This window comes from Apis laboriosa, unplaced genomic scaffold (genome assembly GCF_014066325.1).
Source record: "Apis laboriosa isolate Shangri-la unplaced genomic scaffold, ASM1406632v1 scaffold74_cov149, whole genome shotgun sequence".
Lineage (NCBI taxonomy): Eukaryota > Metazoa > Arthropoda > Insecta > Hymenoptera > Apidae > Apis > Apis laboriosa.
The window spans coordinates 1,997,481-2,019,609 of NW_025224330.1; the positions used below are offsets into that span (position 1 = coordinate 1,997,481).

Sequence of the window (22,129 nt, forward strand, 5' to 3'; positions counted from 1 at the left end):
TTAAAAAAAAAAAAAAAAAAAAATCCGTTTAATCCGTTACATGGGAAAGCGTTAAGAAGATTGGTTTGGAAATTTAACACAATATAATATGGAAAACGAAACGAAAATAAATTGCACAAGAAATAAATGATTCGTAAACTATAATAATCCATTAAGAAAAAGATTATTTGACTTTGGATTGTTGCAACCTCGTTAAGAAGATATGGTTACAATAAGTGTTGCAATCGTCAGCCTTTGAATTGGACTTGAGAAATAAAAGAGATAAATGATTAATAAATATTAATAACTTAAGAAGGGGAATCCTTAAAGCAGCGAGCATCGCCGTCGCTCTTGAAATCGTTAATGTAATAATGCCTTCCTAAGACAAAGATCGTCCGACTTCTCTCCGATACGTTACACTACACTCACACTCTCTCGCGGTTGCCATTCTTCCCCTCCCCTCCCCCTTCGGCCCGGTCTCGAACGAAGAATAGTCTCTCGCGATCGCTTATCGACAACACACGTGATAGCGTTACAACCGCGCCGACGGTTACGTTATGAATTATAACGAGATTCGTAACTGCATCCAACTGCCGCACAGATAAATCCCGACCCGTCGCGCGATGCACTTGCAACTTTGTAATCGTTACGCAACCCGTGTCGCGCATGGACACAAAGTGCTCGCTCTTCGATGAAGATCGAAGCAAAGAAAAAGAACAAAAAAAGAGGAAAAGCTTCGGCATTGTCGCGCTACACGTATGACAACAACTCGAACGAATAGCATATTTCTCTAGAAGAAATATATGAGAAAAATGTATTTGTGTACATCTGGATATTTAATGACAGTTTAATTTCGAATTAATTAAAAAAAATTTCATCTTCGCGCAATAAGATATTATCACAGATATGCGAAGATCTGTATGTAACTGCTCGTCCACGAGAATATCTTCTTTCTGGCAAGAGAGTGAAGCCGCCGCCCCACCACTTCACCGCGTCACACGTGGTATTTCGTTAAAAACAGTCGAATGTGTAAGCGCTAACAGAGAAAACAAACGAACGTATCGAACGTTTTAAAGGATTGGCTACATTAACTTATATTATATTGACAAAACGTATCCTCACAATTTACGAGAATTCTACTACTATGTCATCACGTTCAACGAATCGATCGACTAAGAGGAAATTCCCCCTCCTCTCCTTTTTTTCTTTTTATATATAATACATAGCAAAGAATTCGCGAAAGAACCATAACCATAAGAGAGATCCTTTTATACGATATTTAAGCGTTCGAATTTTCGAAATGTTCTCGTCGATTTTTACGTGAAACGCCTCCATCACGAATAACACTGAAACCGTTAATTGTTTCCGGCACGCGTCAATCCACGCGCATCTCCCCTCCTTTTCCGTATCGTATCGTGGCGCAAGGAAAGAAAGAAAAAAAAAAAAAATTAACTCTTCTTCCTGTGAATCGTTGCAGATTGAGGATGTCCTCAAAGAGGAAGTCACCACCAACGAAGCTATCGGAGGGCGGGGGCGGCACGGGTACAGTGGCAGGCGCAAACGAGGAGGAGGAGGACACGACCTCGTCGGTGACCGGTGGTCCCGGTGGCGAGGTAGCCGTCGGTGAAGAGGGTCCCACCACCCCCGTCGACATCGAGGACTGTTACCCCCACCAGAGGGGAGGTGACTGCGAGTCGTCCGGCTGCTCGTCGCCGGCGACAACCAGCGAGCCCGATCTCAGGGACTCGCCCTCGCCATCGTCGAATTCCTTGCGGACCAGCAAGCGACAGAGGATCGTGTTGACGGGGCAGGAGGCTCTTGCCTACCATTATCCCCCCCACCACCACCACCACCACCATCATCATCACCACCACCATCACCACACGAACACATCCTCGTCGTCGGGCGGTGTCGTGGAACCTGCCAGCTCCTCGGAGTGCGGCTCGCCCCCCACACCCTTAACCGTCGACCCCTATTACCCCACCCACCCCCATCACAACAACAACAATAACACCGTGACGCAGAATAACAACAATAACAACAACAACAACAACGGCGGGAACGCCACCACCGCGACAACCAAGAGATCCATGGACGACGTGCTGAAGAGGTTAACCTTCAAGATGAACAGCGAGTCGCTGTCGCTCCAGGACGACACGAGTAATAACAGGCGGAACAGCCCGCCGCCCACCTCCACGCCGACCGGGCACAACGCGCATTGGTTAGTTTTTCTTTTCTTTTCTCTCTTTTTTTTAATTGAATGTTTTATTTGGGGAGGGAGGGAGGGAGAGGGAGACAGGTTGATCGAGGTGATCGAAGGCAAGTGAGCGAACACGAGTTTTATATCTTATATCGCGATTAATCTTTTCATAAAAGTTTTTTTTTCATTAAAGTTTCGTGCACACGTAATTCGTAATTAAAAAAATTACGTTAAATATTTATACTTTGAAGTTATATCAAAGAGAAGGAGAAAATCTGTCAATGTGCGTAATAAATTATCTTCGCGAAAGAAAAAGAAAGAGAGAAAGATTATTGAGCATCTTCGAGTATTCGCAATGGCGAAACGGAGATTCGATATGTATGCGAATTGTATAGAGGGCAGGATACCGGTATTCCGCCGTTTGAGAAATAAAGTAGGTCCAGCTGTCGCGTATTCGGCTATTTACAGTTTTCCTTTTCCCCGCTTTCTGCCCGCGATAGTGGACGACGATTAATTAAACGGCGCCAGGAAGTGGCCGGTCAGCCGGAGGAAATGAGGCCTGGCTCCATTGGCCGAGGCGTTCCTTCCTGTTTTCCCCGAATTCGCGGGGTCCGACTTGATTCGGCGATTTTCGGTATCGCCGATTTATTACGATGGCTCGTGTTACGTAATACTTAGCGTACGTGTCTCGTTCTAATTAGCCGATATTGTCTCTCGATATGCCCCAACCGGAGGCATTCGTGGCTGCTTGATTCGTTGCGATGTTGCAATCGCCACGCCTTTTAATCTCCCGTTGTTTGTTTTCCGACTTGTTGTCGATGCCTTTAATAAGAACGCTTTACATAACCGGTAAATACGGAGTTTTAAAAAATGGTGTTTCTTTCTTTTTTTCTTTAATATCGCTGTGAAACGATTATATTCGTCCAACGTTCGAATCGATATTGAATCGATATATAGTGGGACGGAGATTTTGATGCTCGATGAGATGAATTTCGAAAACGAATGTTGAATTGTCGGAATAGAGCGAATTAGGTTAGGCGGAGATAATTATTTTACAATTGAATTAGGAGCTATGGAATTAAAGTTTAGTGAGGCTATCTTCTCGATCCTCTAAATTGTGTTGCAAGAAGTTTAACAAAAGTATAAAATACTATTTGATGTTCGAGAATATTAAAAAATTGTTAACGAAAGTTGTTTATTTTTATGTTAACAAAGAGTATTCCCTATATTTTACGCTGAAGTTATCAATTTTTCGGTTCAATAATATTTTATTCGTATATTTTCGGCGTGTTTGGCCTTTTGTGCAAAATTTCGAACGTATTAACAACGCAAAATTAAAATAGAATTTTCATCTCGAAATGAAGAGAGGCTCTCGAACACATATTTTTTTTTTTTAATAGATGTATCGACGTATAGATTCTTTCTCTTTTCTTCTTTTTTAATTCTGCGCAGCAACGAGAGCTATTGCTATTCAAACATAAAAAGTGTCAGGCAGAATTAGAATTCGTTGATTTCTATTTTTGAAATCTGTTTATCAAAGCTCGAAAGAAAACTGTGCACAACTTACGCTTTACTTTAGAAAAACCAATTTTCAATTCGTATCGAAAGAAAATAAATACCTACTTATTTACGAATCGGAAACAAAATTACAAATCGATTAAAATGATTTATCATCATATCGAGACATAAAAATTCTGCAAAAATTCCAAATCGATCACCGAAATTTTATACGAAATTTTTTTCCATCGGGAATATTTAACGAACACAGACGATTTCGAGTTTAAAAAAACATTGAAAATATTCGTTCGTATATTCGCGATTGTTTGAGCAAAAGCTGGACAGGTTCGATAGAGTTTAGCAGCCTCTCCATTCTGCCCTCTCCTCCGTATCGGTGAATAACAACGCGAACCGCTTAAATTTGGCCCCGCGAGTGGGCCACAAAAGCGTCCATTGTTCGTGGAACGACAAGATCCACGGATTCCAGTCGTAAACTCGACTCTTCGTTACGTTCGAACCGAGATCCATCCGTGAAATACAAAGAGGAGCGTGCGTAAAGGAAGTCGTCGGGAGCGAGGGCCGAGGGCAAAAAAACAAGGGGTCCACAGTGAGAGAGCCTGAAAATATCCGACTTCTCGGCTCTGGGACAAAGAAACGCGTCCATGGAGAGGACGATAAGAAATCGGACGAGTCGACGTCTCATCCTGGACTATGCCTGCGCTCTTCGCCATGCCTCCATCTTCGCGCGGCCTAAAAAACGAGCTCGAGAGGACCAAGTGTCGCTGCTTGATTTTAATGAAACGAATCGAAAGATGGATGGAGCAGGAATCGAATGTCGTTATCGATGTAGTTGGTACAAGTGTTGAAGAAAGTTTTTGTTCGTATTTCATAGTTTTTCCATTGATATTTCGATTAGCTTTTTTCCCCCTAGCTAAAGATTCCTTTAACAGTCCTATGGAATAAATGAGAGATTGACTTAAATTTTCTTTGTTCGAGACGAGAACGAGAATCGATAAAAATGTCTCGTGTTCCTTTTATTATTAATAATCGATGAGAAAAAAATCTAGTAAAAAATTTTAATTTGTCGTTTGGACGTTTATCGTTGTATATTTTTATTTCCAAATCTTCGTATTTTCATCACGTGTATTGAAATCACATTAGATATACACAAAAGAAATACCAGAAAAATGATATATATTCAACGTTCTCTGATCGATTATTTATAAATCTTATTTATGATTTATAACCTTCTTTTAATTATAAAAAAATCGAATCTAGCAAGATGAATGATAATTCTACAAAAACTGTATCTAATTTGTTTACCTTAACATAAATTACAATTTCTTATCTTTCATTTTTCTTCTCCTTCTTCTTCTTCTTCTTCTTCTTCTTCAACTACAATCAACTTCGTGCAACACGGACTGAAAAAAAAAAAATCTATCTCGCGCGGAGCTATAAGTGAAACCTGAAAATTATTCGTCCTGTTACGGGGGGAGGGGAAAAAGCTGGGAAAAAATGGCGGAGAGAAAGAGGACAAGTGAAAAGAGCGAAATTCATCGCGGATACGACGGGAGGGTTGTGTAAGTTATCGCGGACAAAGTCGATATCGCACGGTCACGTAATAATAATTGCTCCGTGTAATCAGAATGAATGAATTGATTCTTTGTATCGGCGCTGAGACGACCGTACGTTTTTCCGTCTCCGTTCAACATCCCCGGGCACAATGTATAATGCAATGCGTCGGGGATACAAAGTGAAGATTATCCCCGCACGTGGCTAATTATGGATCGCAGTCCATCTCGATCGACGATTGCTCCGCTGATCTCACCCAACCTTCCTTTAAGAAACTTATTGTATACGCGTTTAGGTACTTCTTCCTCCGATCGAATCTTCTTTACGATGTAATATAATCAATACCATGGTTTTTATTGAAATTTATTTCGAACAAATTCAATGGGTAAAAAAATTCTTGCAAAAAAATGCCTCTCGTTTGTTAAAATATATAATATTTGTTAAATGGCGTTTCTCGATAAATACGGAATTCTATTTATATGGGTTCGATGGAAGGGCAAGAAAAATTTTTTCGTTCAAATAATTCTTGCTCTTGATAAATTGTAGAGAGATCAACTCTCATCTTTGAAATCGTATCGCATTCGAAATGAAGCGCATTAGCCTACATGAAGAACACTTTGCAAGAATTTTCTTACTGATTGAATTTGTTCGAAATATAAATTCCAATGGAAAAACCGTGGACGCTTCGATCGGGGGAAAAATTGATTAAACTCGTGACGAGGCGCTATCGAGAGGGAAAGAGAGGGAGAGAGAATCATCCGCCAAATATTCGTATTCTATAATTTTCGCGTTTCCCCTTCCCGGAGCCAGAAAATCGAGGAGGGAATGATTGAAACAAAACTGTCGAGCGGGATCCTCTCCGACTGGTAACATCTCGACTGGTAACGTGGAAGAATGCGATCCCGGGTGGCGGGTTGTAACCATTGAAAGCGAACCGGTGAACTTGGCAAGCGCGCGGGAGCGGACGGAATCGTGCCAGGCTGGCCGCTGCCCACACGCCGCGTGCTTATCGGGGCCAAAATTCTTCCAAAATTCAGCCAACTGTGCGACAACTCGCACTTACGTGACGTTCAACCCGACTTTTTGGAACGCGTTCAATTCTGGACGCGGCCCCTCCCCGCGCCCGCCACCCTTGAATATAGAAATACACGCTTGTTTTAACGATCGGGGGCGGGAACAAATTGCATATTTCGGATCGATTGATTATAACGAGTATCAAGAGTTTTGGTTAATTATTTTTTTTTTTTTTTTTTGTTTTTGCAGAGCAAAGGACGATTATTCGAAGTTCCACGAATATTGGCAACCTTGAGTTTAATTTGCCTATTGGAAGATTTTTGAAATTGTTCTCGTTACAGGTCGATTAACAGGAAAGATATTGTGATGTATATAAATACGGTAAATGGAGGATGGAATTGGAGAATTGGGATTTTTGGTTGAATTTTTGATTCATTTACCTTTTGCCTACTTTTTGTTCTCGCTTCGATGAAAATATAGATCGCATCGTTGCGCGTTAAAAATAGTTATGGTATACGAATTTTTAGGTCGATCGAAGCGAGGATTCTAAAAGGGAAGTGTAGATGATCAATGTTCGTTTGTTCGATAACAAGAGCGTTGCTATTTTGTAATCATTCTCTGCTTAGATACCCGGCAATGGCTTTTCAAACTAAATCAAACAACACTGGCATTATTCGCCGGGCGAACCGGATCGCAGCTGCTATACCGTGAATCATTAAATCGTGAAAAGAAATGAGAGATTGCCAATAGGCAATAAATTCGTTATACTTCCTTTACAATTTAGCTTCTCTCACATTTGATATTAAATTCAATGGTTAAAGAAAGTTTGAATGAAATAGTGTTATCAAGCTAGTGTGTATAAAGCTTCAATGTATAAGTGTTTAATAATCAACAAATGGAAGAGAAAAATATATAGGATGGAAATGGAGGATGGGGGGTCTCACGAAATACATTATATTTATTGAATAACATTATTGAATAATCAAATAAAACTTGATTAATAGTCGGAATTGAATGGAACTGTGAGAATATAGAATAATATCGCTATCGTAAGATAAGCGGTATCGTACGTGTATCTAAAATTGTTTAAAAATTGACAAATAGATAGATTAATAAAATTTATCGGAGATAAATGTTTAAATAATAATAAATAATTTTAATGCGATAAAAATGGAATACGTAAATGGAATTATAAAATAATATCTTAATAGTATCTTGATATAAATATTAAATCCTTAAAATCGCAAATCGAGAAAGAGATCCCTGATTCGATTCAACGAAACATAATTTATAAGGTACGCATATTCTCCATTACAAATAGTGACGCGGGTGGAATTAAAACGGGCGCGCCGCGTTTAAAAAATCCGTACATTATTACACGTTCCACTTTTGATACTAATACTCCGCTTGCCAACTTCCATCATACGCGTGTCGCGAGTTTCCAAACGTTTAAACCGGAGAATACACGTATGTGGATAAATGTATCGTCAATTTCATGCTGAACATCTCGAATTCAAAATTACGATTCAGCATACGTATAAAACAACGTAAGAAACAAGAATACGAAGGGGAGGGGATTATTTTTATATGATCTATAAAAATAATCCTTCACCACTAACTATATCATTTATTGTGGCTCTGTCAACTTTTTCAAAATTAATTTTTTCAATCGATGAACGGTGTCGTGGACACCGTAACAATGCTCTCTTATTTCAAAAAAAAAAAGATGTCAAGAGATATTACGATGTGTGAAACGAGATATGTAAACACGAGTAAAAATGGAAGGATTCGTATCGAGAAATCGTGAATATCGAGGTTAGCGAGATATCGCCTGCCTAAGGTGTCGAAGAGTTCGAAGACTCTTGGCCAATGAAAATTCCACGAACGAAATTAACGCGCCCTCTCCTCTTATCGTTCATTCAGCACCGTGGATGACCTTATTTTTAACCGCGCGTTCGCCAAAAATAACGGTATGTCGCAAAATTGGCGTGACAAAAGGAGCAACACGGGTGATACGGTCTATTTTTGGTGAGCCGGAAAGGCTAAATCCTACGTGCAGGTCGAGGAAGGGGGGGGGGGGAAGGAGGGGATGATAATAGGGACAGAATGAGCCTTTTGTTGCCTGATACCGAGGTCAACAGGCGCGAATAGAATCTTGTAGCCGGCCATCGAGCGTTATTATCGGTCTTGAAAGAAAGCTACGCACAGCAAGGGTCTTTCATATGCCGCGCGAGGATAAAGGGACGCGTCTCTCTTATTTCATTTTCGATCAGCAACCATTCGAATTCAGTTTAAAAATTTCAAATATTTCTAAATGTTATTTCCTTTCCTTCTTATTTTTTTTTTTTTTTTTTTTTTTCTTTATTTCGTCGCGATTTTATTTTATTTTATTTGCTTCTTCTGTTTCTAAATCTTTTGTTTATTATATCGCTTCGATTCGACCAAGATCGTGTTTGATATTATATTATTTTTGAGTTTTAGTGATAACGGAAGCGTATATATATATATAGTTGTACGTATATATATTCGCTCGTTTGAAATAAAATTCAAGATTTAAAGGGTAGATAGATATACGATAAGAAATACTTAATACACAGTCATATTAAGAAAGTTAAACTTACATTATGGAAGCTTATATCTTACTATGTTTATTAAATATTCTGTATTTTTAATTATACTTTTGAATTTTAAAATTTCTGCCTCGCCTCCGATCGGTGTATACACTTGACGCGCACGTTCATAATTAATTTTAAAAATTCTCTCTTCCTCAAAAATCATATCCCATCCTATCCTATCGTCCTATCATCATTAATCGAAACAGGAAAAAAACAACAGGAAATTTCTCATCCGACAAATTCATCCGCAAACAATAATTAATACATCTAGAGTGAGAGAGAGAGAGAGAGAGAGAGAGAGAGAGAGAGAGAGAGAGAGAGAGAAAACCACCATCCCCTTTTCCATCGTACGAAAAATATATCGCGCGCATTCACTCTCCATCTCCATCCATACCTGAATTTTCGCCCGGAAGGTTTGAAAACGGTATTTTAAAATTCGACCGTCCCTTTAACCGTTGACCCCGTAAGAAACGCCATGTAACGATACACCGGGCGAGGAGAGAAGAGGGAAGCCTCATATTATTGCCCCAGATCCGGAAGCCGCGCTTCTTTCAATCCTCTCTCCCTCTCCCTCTCCCTCTCCCTCTCCCTCTCTCTCTCTCTCGTCCTTATCCTCTCGTTCTCGCGATGTCCTTCACTTCACATCTCGGTGTATTCTCGTTGGTCGAGCCCATCGCTCCACCACCGGGTTGCGCACAATAGGTCCGGTATCACTTATTCGTGGTCCATTTTCCCCGGTATAAAAGAGGAATGGAACGAGAGCTCCGGGCGTAGACGAGGAGGGCACTCTTTGGGGGGAAGGGAAGAAACCGGTGCTGCGAACAGGGACGGAGAGACGGAAAGAGAAAGAGGTGGAAACAGAGAGAGGGAGAGAGAGAGAGAGAGGGAGAAGGGGGAAGGAGAAAGAGCGGCTGGCTAGGCGGAGGGGAAGGAGAAGAGCGAGAGCACCCCATCACGGCGGCAAACACTCGGGCTACCGTGATTGCGCGGCCGCGACCCTATCTATTATTCACCTGGCTCCCGGCCCTATGTACGCGGACCACTATCCCATTCCAGAGGCTGGAGCCACTGGAAACTCTTGCTCGCACGCGAATAGCCCCGTACGTGGTCGATCTACCTGCTGCCTTCTATTTCTCTCTCTCTCTCTATATATATATATATGTGTATGCTGCATCTCGTTTCCATTCTCCCTCCTTGTCTTTATCCTGTGTTTCTTCTCTCTCTCTCTTTGTCTCTCTTTTTGGAAACGGAAGAGAGGAAGGAAGAGAAAGGCCTCCCTCGTAACGGATAAAGCGTAATTGACCGTGGTCTGTGATGGTGTGCGTTGCAGCGGAGGCGTCGCCAGCGTGGCGAACAGCGTGCCACCCTCGCCCCCGGCATCTGGCAGGATGCAGAACACGGATGGACAAGTGCAGCAGGATGGCGCGTCGGCCTTGCACAGGGTCTTCTGCGCGGAGAGCTTCGCGGAGAAGGAGCGGAGGCTGTCCGAGATGATCCTGCAGCTGCAGCTGCTCAGGGAACAATTGCTGCAACAGCAAGATCAGTCGAAGGTAGGAGATATTTTATTTATTTATTTATTTTTTGGTTCATTCAGAGGCGGATAAGAAGGGGTGGGGGAATAAGACGAGTGGCGAGAGATACGAGAGTGTAACGAATGCTTTTGGCGAGTTTCTATTCAGGGGGTAGTTATTCGGTTTTTGCTTTACAGAGTACTGCGCCGAGCTAATCATCCACGGTTTATAGAAATTAAATTTAAGGGAAGGGGCAAAATTGTTGGGCAATTTGTAAATGTTCATCATTTCCATTATCGTTTCCATTCGTAGTATTTATAAAGATTATTAATTCAATTTTCATTCGTTCTTTGGATATTTTTTTCCCAGTATTTGTAAGATGATGTATCTTATAAAAGAGAGTTATAAAAGAGAGAGATTTTCTATTGGAAACAATTTGAAATCGGTAAATCTTACCTCTTCGCTTTGCCTCTACTCAGATTCGCGCATTCCATACGAAACTAAAACCTCAAACATATCTTGCGTATTTTCTCCTCGAATGTCGAACGAGACGCACTTCTCGCGTATCTGTTTCGAACGGATCGATTTTACGCGGGTCATGGATCTCGGCGTAAGCAGCCACATCAGGTCTGGGATTATTTTCGGCTTATAATCGAGGCCAGCAGAGAAATTGATTGTCTGAGACGCACGAGTTTGGCAAAGCTAATATCATCGATACAAAATTCAAACGACACCCGTGATGGGTTAACGACGCTCGCTTATTACGCGAGATTTATCGATCGAGCGGGGACGAAGAAAGAGGAGAGAACGGAGGCGATCCCTCTAAATTTACGTATTGGCGGGTACAGGATTTGCCGAGAGAATCGGAAAGTGGCTATCAATAGCCGATAATTTGTCTCGTACTATTTCCACGATCCAACTCGCCTCCGGTGTTACGCGGTGACATTTATTTCTCGCGGGACCCGTTAATCCGTTGCCGATCGATCTAACGTTGCTTTCATTTCGGCCGGGCATTCGACTCGTTCGCGGCCCCCGCTATCAACGGGCTATTTAATTAGCATAACCGCGCGGTAACGTGTTATCGATGAAAATCGTGAGAGTTGTTGCCGTGTTCAAAAATAATAAGGATAAGTTATTGGGTGGAGGAAGTTAAATCGGATAAATCGTTTTGAAACGAGACGCAATGAGAAATGTTGTCGCGCGATGACGATAAGCATACGAATATTGCTTGGTTGTCGAAATTGGTTGGCCGCCACGCGGTCGAGGCATATCGAAATGCGATGAAACTTATACAGTGTATGATTGAAATGGCCGATACGGAGGGCGTGCGGAAATTATTAAGGCGATAAAGTGAATCGTGTTCTTTGATATTATCGCGGCAATAGAAGTCGACGTTTGTCAAAGTTTGTAATGGATGCTTCTGTCCACGGTCAAGAGATGTTTAGATTTGTTAAAATTTAACTTCGATAAATCCGTTTCCGTAATATATATTTGAAATAGGAAAAAGATATCTATTTTTTTTTTTTATTATCATAGTTGTCCAATATCTTAGAGAATTAAAGTTATAAAAATTCTCTTATCGAATTCGTGCCATTGATAAATGGTACGAATTTCAAAGAGAATAAAAATTATGATTCGTCGGTAAGAAAAAAATCATGATTAACGTAACGGAACAAACATGATAGTTACAAATGAATATAACTTGTCTAATAATATACCTTGCTTTACATCTAAAAAAAGAAAAAAAAAAAAGAAAGAAAAGAAAAGAAAAGAGAAAGAAAAGAAAAAAAGTCACTGACTCGTTTCTACTCTGTTCCGAGGTTAAACAAATATACAAGTTGCGTTACAAGTTGGTCCAATTAAATCTTAGAAAGCGATCGTGTAATTAAATTTAATTATATTCTCTTACTGTTTCGCTAAACGGGATTATTAGTCTCGCGCGACGTGGAAGGATGGACACGTTTCAGTGAACCACTAACGAAAGAACGAACCGATAAGAATCGGTTGGGGATATTTTTAACAACGATTCGCGTGCAGTTGTGGGTTTAATCAGTAATTATATAGACTATTGCGATATCGGGAGTGAAATCGCTGCCAGTAAAATTAAATTTGAAAATAGAAAAAAAAAAAAAATGAAAAGAATTTTGTTAATGAATAGGAGGCTGTATTAATCATTGTTTTGGATTATGTCCTGAACCTGGGTGAAATTTATTTATTACCTTCGCGATGATATAATATAATAAAATTTGGGAAAATAGAGACGTCGAAAATTTTCTTTACGATTCTTCTTCGAAGAGATATTACTCGTGTTTAATTTCCAATATTTTTTAAGAATCGCTCGCGTGAAAGTTGCAGGATATTATATATTACACATTATATCCGAGATACTTTGAACGAAATTTTCCTTCCCTTTTATATACATTGCCCAGAATATTACGTTTTTTATTCTAAAAAAAAAGGAAAAAAAGGATATATATTATATTACGTAAATAAACCTAGATAATTTTCATTTCTCTTTAATGTGTAAAATAAAATGAGCATGCAGCTTCGATGGAAAAAAAAAAAGAAAAATTTCTTTAAGCGTAAAAGAAATAATATAGACGTAGCAATCTGTATAAACTGTCTGACGCGTAATCGAGTGATCATTTCAACTTTAACGATTTTCTTTTTCTTTTTTTTTTTTTTTTTTTTTTTTTTTTTTTAATAAAGGAAGTTAAAAAATAACGAACGCATAAATAGATCGTATCGGAACAGAATGATCGCCGATCATGCTAATGTATTTATATTATTCTTCGATAATGCATGTTATTTTTCATTAAACATTGGAAAAATCCTATATGCATCAATATCTCGTTGCATCAACTCGAAGAAGAATACATCTTTACCTTTCTTACACGTATCCACGTACGATAAAGTTAATTTTTAAAATCGTCACAATTGATATCGGTAGGCACAGTGCCTACGCTTGATTACTAGTCACATGCTCGAATCTCTCACGTTCCTCGCCAGTCGTATCCAGAATTCACTACTCATCCATCACGAAGAAGAACAGAGCCGCGCGATCTCGCATAGTCATCGCGCTAACGTCATCGAGGACATGAAATTCTCGAGGACAATGCTCGATTCGATCGGCTAGATAGATCCTATCTACGATGCATCGACGATGACTAGATTGCCCATCCGCGACCCGAAAAACCCGTGGGTCATCGCGTGGAAGCGATGGTAACAACAGCTCGCAAGGGAGAAGCAGCGGCGAGAAACCTGTCTGCCCGCAAAAATGCGAGCGCGTGCAGATAATACCCGACAGTATTACCGTTATTATGCCAGTCATTTACGTGTTGCACACGCACGCACGCACGCACGCACGCCCTCCCCCCTTCGCTCCGCCAAATTCACCCCGAGGCGGGACGATGAACACGCTTTTAAGCAAACACGCTCGCTGTGCGGTGTGGCGTGGCCTCCACTATTACCTGGAACGGTCCCGTGGGATCACCTGGTAGCTGGAAGCGTGTCGAGAGAGTTGGGTTGATGGGCAGTGACACCGGGGGTCGATGATAGATTTTCAATTGACGGTTGCGGCCTGGGGGAGGGGGATGGAAGGGGAGAGGAGATGATAAGGCTTCTTCGTTACTCGTTGATGACGTTAATGACGCCCATCCGGTGAATCGATCGCGAGCAGATTGGATCTCCCTTCCCAGTTTTTATTATTCTTCTTCTTCTTCTTCTGGTTTTTGGTTGATTTTCTTCTCGGCCGTGTAATCAACGGAATCGATTCTTAAATCGATTTAACGCGATGATCTCTGTTGATATCCGCGCTGCGTCTCCCCGCCGCTTTCCACGAACCGGTATTTGGTAAAAAAAGAGAAGAGTAATTATAGCGCGAACGTATAATTAACGATTAGCATCCTATCATTATCCAACTTTTTCTTTTCTTCTTTTTCTTTTCTCTAAGCAAGCGCCGCTAAAAATCTGTCCCTCGAACAAATTTCTCTCCGTTTCTCTCGATCGAACCACAGAATTATGAAAAGAAGCTCGATGAGACGAAGAGGAAGATGCATCGAGGATCCTTCCGATGGCCGGAAACCGCGCGTCGCGGTGTGGCGGCGTCGCCACGCTCGTTCTGATTCCTCCGCTCGGCGTTGTCTCGCGGCGCTCTTCGCAAGGGTGGAGAACGTTTTCTCGTCGGCCATTTCATCGGCACCGAGTGAAAACGCGTTTGTCGGCGGCGTTTGCGCAGGCAGCCGCCCGCCTCGAGAGTTGGCCGACGTTAAAACGGAAGTGCGACCGTGAAGGAAAGGTAGAGGAGAGGAGAGGAGAGGAAAGGAGGTTGGTGTTGGTGGGTCGTGGAGTTGGGTGGCGGGTCGAAAACAGGGGGAGGGGACCGAGATGGCACGAAACGAGTGCACGGTGGTAGGAAAGAATGAGATGCCAAGGAGAGAGAGAAAGAGAGAGAGAGAGAGAGACGGACGTAGAAGAGAGAGAGAGAACGTAGGAGGAAGGCGGTAGTCTGAGCGTTCTCCTCCTCTCGGATCCCGGAGGGCGTATAGTAATGTTCGAGTTGGCAGACTCGGGGTCGAGTGGGGATCTCCCTCTCCTCTGTTCCCCTCTCTTGCTCTCTCTTCCCCTCGCTCTCTCTCTCTTCCTCCCTCCCTCTCCTTCTCTCTCTCTCTCTCTCTCTCTCTCTCTCTCTCTCTCTCTTACCTTTTCCACCTGTTATGCGACTCTCCTGTGCCATGCTGCATTGGCAGCACAGGTGTGCGGCCACGTAGGTACTCGAAAGCGCACACCACCTTCCCAACGGCTACACCTTTCGACCTTTCTCTTCCTTCTCTCTCAACCTGCACACGCCTGTACTCTCTCTCTCTCTCTCTCTCTCTCTCTCTATGTATCCTCCTCGACTCCTTTCCACAGGAGGTCTCCTCTTCCTTTCCTTTTCTTCTCTTTCCTTCCTCGCCCTTCCCTTCCCCTTCGCGTTAAGAATACCGTGTCTCGCTTCTTCTTGGACAAGCCTGCGCTCTCACTCTCACTCTTTCTCTCTCTCTCTCGTTCGGGGAACAGGGAGAACGGAGCGATCGGAGCGTGGGCGGCGAGAGCACTTCTCGTTCCTCTTCCCGGAGGCGCCTCCGCGGACCTACCTTTGCCCGTACACCTGTGCAGGAGCATATTGTCACGCCCAGTGGCTCGGGCGTGCGGACAAGGTGCACCGCTCCCGACGATCGCTACTCTTTTATTATTTACAACCCCTACGACTCGCTCGCCCAAGTGACGCGCGCGACCCTTTATATATATATATATATATATATATGTATATATATATGTATATGCGCGTATGGATTGGAACAAAGATGTGGTGCATTTATGCACGTTTAAGTTTTCATGGGATGGGAGGAGAAGTGGGAGAGAGGGTGCGATCCGGGGAGTCGAAGGGATAGGAGGATTATATTGTATTCAGATAGAATTTATATTTACGCGATAGGAACGGTATCGACTACTTTCTTTTGAGCTTTTATAAGGTTTTCAATGGTATTTTAGTATTCTTCGTGGATTCGAAATTGAAGTAATTACGTGGGCAATGTTGGTCGATTGAGGGATATATTATAATGGAGGATTGATTAAATTTTTATCACATTTTCTCTCGATCTTTTAATATACACGGATTTACAAATCGATTGTGAATAAATGAATGATAAGTATGAAGACTCGAATTAAATATATGTTTATCAATGAAGGATCTATCTAATAATGTCGTATTAGACTGTTATTACATATATTGGATATCTAATCTTTATATTAAAACGAGTTTGTTATTTTTATCTTTAAACGTTATTTTCTTGTAAATAGTTTTAGATAAAAAAAAAAAAAAAAAAAAAAGAAACTGCGAATCGAAGATAATTATTCTCTCCGTGCAATAATTTCAATAATTTCAATAAAAACTATTCTGTCTATGTTTCAATGTATAAAATTCGAAATACCAATAATCCCTCTTATACCAATGAAAACTATATTTCTCAGAAACGGTAAGTTTAAAAAAAAAAAAAAATACCGAGAAATATAGTATCCCATTATAGTATTCTAGAATTAATTTACATCTCACGTTCGAGTCGTTATCATACACCTAACGAAAAAGTACAAACCAGTGCAGATTCTTATCGTTCCCGGCGAACCTGTTAAGACCACTAGAACTACCAAACCTGCCGTCAAATCGACAAGTTTCAGATCTTACGCGTTTTCAATCATTGAAGACACGCAGATGCTCTTAACAAAACAAACGGTAACTTTTATTGGAATAGAAACATAATTATATACGTATATACCCAATCTAATCTATTTTCATACGTATGGTGTATATACGGATCAACGCATCGAATTTTTGGTAATTCTCTAGCGTCGTAAATATCCTCTTTCTGAAGGAAAGATGGAATTCGAATCTTTAAGGATAGAAACAGTTCAGGTGGTGACGTTCCTTCAGAACGTATCCTCGATAAGGATACTCGAAACGACGCGATTCAGATTCATTCATAGGTGTTCTCATTCAACAATCTCGCGACCTATCTTCTTACAAAAGAAGATCCGGTCGGACACGTACGACCTTCCTCGTATACCGATATTTGATGACTCTCCACGAAATTGCGGCAGGTGAGCGTGAAATTTCTGCAGCGCCATCCGAACGTTCTGTCTGGCACTATCAGCGGTTAAAATTGAATTCTTCAAACTCGCAAAATCGCACTCCTGCCATTTTTTTTCTTTTTTTTTTCTTTTTTTTACCAAAAAATATGACACGTGCAATAGAAATTTTCTTTGTTTTGTAGAAATTAACATCGCTTGATTGTTTTCATTTTGATATAGAATAAAGAAGAATTCGTAATTTTGCTTGTCCGTTTGAGTCGCGTTTATAAGAATATTTCGATAATTTTTGGTAAAATTTTTGATTCGATGTTTTGCGCGTGAATATAAGTATTATATTTTAATCTTTAATATCTCGATCTCCCCATTAAATTATTCCATTTATCATTTTTAACGAAATGCGATTCAATTTTGAGTAATTTTATTATAAAAATTCATAGAAATTAAAAAAAAAAAAAAGGATAAACCGCTTCGAAAACCGTCGATGTGTAATTTGTGCGAAGCATTCGCATAGGCTATTCTCGTTATTTCGCCTCGAAAAGTTGAGCACTTAGTCGGGGGAATAAATACGATTAATACACGATAGTCGTTGAATCGAATAATCTTGAATGAATTAACGGACTAGAATATTCATCCGATAACTAAAAAAAAAAAAAAAAAAAAAAAAAAAAAAAAAACCCCATTTGATATCAATCATAAATTTCGCCTTTGCCCTTCCACCACCAATTCCAAATCCAAAAAAAAAAAAAAAAAAAAAAAAGGAAATCATCGCAGACACAGCGAACGAAAAACCTTTCTGAAAAACTAATTGAAAAAAAAAATAATCACCCCTCTATTAATTATTCCAATTACACCCTTTTCCATCCATCACCGAGAAACAAAAACAAAAAAAAAAAATGAATCCTCCAATCCCCTCGGAGTCTCAAGTAACCAAAGAAAAGCTGGAAACGGTCCGACATCACGGCGCATTTCCGCGCGACCGTTCCGTTATTACACGCTAGCGTAATCTACAAAGACGGGCGGGAATCATGAACGAGAACGGGAAAACAAACGCGAGATACACACGTACGTACGGACAGAGAGAGAGAGAGAGAGAGAGAGAGAGAGAGAGAGAGAGAGAAGCTCGATATACAAGCTGCGAATGCCGGGTTAGAATCGTGGAACAAGAGGGGGAGAGGAAGAGAGGGAGGGGTGTGTATGGCGTGCGGTGTTTGGCCGGTCAACGAGAGAGGCCAGGGGCGCTTGTGCGTATGTCCATACGTTTGTCCATTTGCGTATCGGTCGGCGCTTTATGGGAATTAGCGGCGTATTGTGGGTCGCCGGTGGGCGGTCTGTGTGCACCGGTGCACGAGAAGCGTCCACGGGAACGGCCACCACTCCCTGTGGCCGCCGACGGGAGGTTTGCAGCGGCGCATACACCCGTGGGGGATGACGATCGAGGGGGGAGGGAGAGGGGGAAGAAGGACGGCTATGCCGGGATAGGTTGGAAAGGGAGAGGAAACGCGTAGACGCGCGGAGGAACGAGGACACAGGGTAAAACAGAGGGGACAGAGGCGTCCGGGAATGGGGATGATTCTCCATCTCTCCCCCTCCTTCCTTTCCTCCGGTTTCCCTTTCTACTCTATTCTCTCTCTCTCTCTCTCTCTCTCTCTCTCTCTGTCCATCTATCCGCCTCTATCTTTGTGTATATGGGTGTTTGTATCGCTGTTTGTCAATATACGAGCGATATGATCACCAAGTATAATCACCGGCGGACCGGAGAGCGTCGAGCTCTCTGTCAATAGAATGCTACTTTGTGATTCCCCGGACCCCGCCACTGTTCCGACCGCTTATATATTGTATCAAACGTATCCGCGCGTTTCCGCTTCTCTCTCGCACTCTTTCACTCTCTCTCTCTCTGGAAAATGCCGCCGCTCGTGAAATCCGTATCGACCGACAATACAACGTTCGCGGGACGTTCGTTGGTCAGCCGCGCAAAAATGCTCTATCCCTACCATACCTATACATGTACCAGGTATCTCACAGGGTATCCTACACCACTGTCCTGGTAATATCGAACAAAACCGCCTCCCTCCCTCTCCCCTCCTCCTCTCTCTGGGGGTGGCGCGTTTTTTGTTCTCCGCCAATATGGTGATTCGTCGTCTCGTCCTTTATCATCGATAATACATACCTGTATCGGTTGCGCGGAACCGATGTTCGAACCGAAAGCTCCGCTATCTTGATATTTCCTTTGTTTTCGGATTTTCCCATTGTTTTAACGGTGAATGGGACGCGCACTCGGGGCTCTTTGACGCCGTGCACTTTCCAATACGCGTGGATTACGTTTGACGCGTGCACGTGGGTATAATTTTTGTAGTGCAATTGAATCGATGAAGGGGTCCGATTCGAGTAGATGGAACGGCGCGTTTCGCGCTGTTTATAATAGTTTTTTTTCACAAGGATGAAGGGGAAAAATTGTAAAAAAGGAAATTTTTTTTTTACAATTTTATCTTCGCGATCGAACGATAACTTTTTCATCGAACCTCTTCGTAACGTAAGAATCGAAAAGAATCTTAAGACGATAGGAAAAAAGAAAAAAAAAAAAAAAAAAAACAGAAGCGCGTAAAGCATTAGTTTCCCGGAAACGAAATGGCATTCGTGTCTCTTCGAGAGGCAAGCGAAGCGCACGTCATCGCGTGATTTCGTATCTTGAATTCGTCGCGTGCGGCACGCCGTCTAAACGGGGGCTAAATGAACGTATCCGTTCATTTTTTTTCTCTCCCAGTATGCAGTCCCCCCCTCCTCCCTTCCAAAGCGCTCTTTTTTCCCGCGCTTATCCGATTCACCAAGCCTCTCTCTTCCAGATAGGGACGCTCCTCTCCCCCTCTCTCTCTCTCTTTCTCGCGGAAAGAAGAGGGAAACGGGTTGGTTGACAGAGAGGGTTGGCTGTCGTGTGCTCGACTCGACGTGTATCTTTTCGAGCGATCAAAGAATTATCGCAGTGGAGCGGCAACCCGACGGTGTTTGCCGTTTGATCGCGAGGCAACGATGCGTGAGTTTGCGCGTTACCTGCCGCGAGAGACGAGCAAACCGCTCCGCTCGGCTCCGCTCCGCTCCGCTCTGCTCTGCACTGTGCCGTACGAATGAGCGCGCGGGCACAGTGTGTATATATATATATATATAACACGGGTAACGCGTTAACGCATTTTAACCCGAGCTACACCGACGTTTCTTCTCGGTCCTCTTCTCTCTTTTCTTCTCCCCTCCCCCCCCCCCTCCTCTTTCTCTCGGTCTCCTCCTCGATCCTCCCCCTCTACATCCGTCCCCTCCTCCTCTCTTTGTATCTCCTTTGCACCGTATCGCGGCTCTCTCCACTCCACGTCCTCCTCCTCCTCCACCTCGCGTTCCACCCTCTGGCCACCCTTTTGCCAGGCTCATACATCGAATATCTCTTGCAGAGGACCGAGGTCGGGTCCGCTGCCCTCGTCATGTCGTACTAATGCATGTAATTGCAGCTAACCTCATTAAACCCGCCGACTGATGCCACTCGCTCAAATTGCGCCCCCGCTCTCCCCCCCCCTCCCCTCCCCCCGCCTCCCCATATCCCGCGTCTGTCGCGTTCGCTCCTTTCCACAATTTATATCCCCCAACTCTTCCACCGCCGGATGTCTCTCTGTTTCGACCGACTCTTCGTTTCGTTATATCACCGCACCACGCCGCTTCTCTCCACGATTCTCTTCCATGTTTTTATCCCCTGCCTCTTCCTCCCCCGTCCTGTCCCCCATCGTTTCATCCTGTCTGCGTTTCAGCGTTTCTGTTTGCTTCCCTCCTTCCCCCCCTTTCTCTCTTTCTCTCTTCCGGAAACCGAACGTATGACCGTGACTTGGCTGACTTTCGATTCGTCATCCTTGTTCGATCGTTTCTTTCCGTTCAATTCGTGGAATCTGTTTTAATTTTCCTCGACGATCGATTTGAGTAGACGAGTCTCTCGATTTGTTCGAGAAGACGTTCGAGAAATTCCTTATGCGTTATACACATTTTAACCGATTAAACGTATCGTCTTTTAATTAGCGATTCCGTTTGGCATTAATATATATATATATATATATATATATATATATAGTTACACCGAGTTAGTTTAGTCTTTGCAAGTGTAAACACGGTATAATATATTTATAATAGAAATGTAACGACGCGTTAAAACCGGAGGATTTCCCGTTAAATAAATGATCAAGTTTCGGAAGGTAACTAAGCTGTGCGAGTTAAAGCTCACCAATCCGAATTACAGGCTAATTTCTTACATAAACATATATTAATTATTATTTCCAACTTGCGTTTCAATTTACTATTACCTGCTCGAAATTCCTTATAATTTTATCCTGACCGCTAAAAGAAACTTCAAACAAATCGATAACAAATGCACAATAAAAGATACCCAAAGAAGAAACATCCAAGTTATCGATATTCAATATAGAAACAAAACCGAACCCTCTCCCCTCCCCATTCAATCCCAAAAGTTTGATTTTAGAAGATCATTCGTAATCGCAAAACAAAAACACGAAGAAAGAAAGCAACAAAATCTCGTCGAGTTCCTCTCCTTGTTTTCGCGTAAATCGAGCACACAAGTAGCCACATTCCAACATCCCTCCCCCTCCTCCTCTTCTCTAAATAACACTCGCGTGCGCAAACACTGGTAGATGGTCGAACGAACACCGGGAACGACCTGTGCCCGACGCGTTTTAATCGGGGCGATATCGGGCGCGGGGGAGGAGGCGGGTGGCTACCCCCATGAAATAGAGTCACTGCTTGAAAAACGGTGTGCGTATTGATCCGCTACGTGGGCCGCCCCCCTCCCCAGGGGGGGAGGGTATCACTTGTAAAATGTACCGAGTCAATTTCGAACATTACGAAACCCAATATATCGGCCGCGAATATTGAAACCGATATATATATATATATATATATATATATATACATACACATACACACGCGTGCGTGCGTGCGTGTATTGGCCGGGGCGAAATCTGGCGAGCATCGAGCGCTCGAATTCCCGTCATCGTTCCCTATTCAAAAGCCTCGATCGAATTACTTCTGCGGCCCGTAACCCGTTCATTCTCCGGCCTGGATGCCTCGCCGAT

The 22,129-nt window shown here is 42.5% G+C and overlaps 1 protein-coding gene across 3 annotated transcripts in view; it reads left to right on the forward strand.

Annotated features, from left to right (window-relative positions):
* LOC122719344 (transcription factor Sox-13) overlaps positions 1–22,129 on the forward strand; it is a 153,607-nt gene that overhangs the window by 99,781 nt on the left and 31,697 nt on the right. For all 3 annotated transcript variants that reach the window (XM_043945080.1, XM_043945079.1, XM_043945082.1), the window contains exons 2-3: positions 1,457–2,200; positions 10,208–10,427. In XM_043945080.1, the coding sequence (XP_043801015.1) occupies positions 1,457–2,200; positions 10,208–10,427 (964 nt within the window). The remainder of the gene's footprint in view (positions 1–1,456; positions 2,201–10,207; positions 10,428–22,129) is intronic.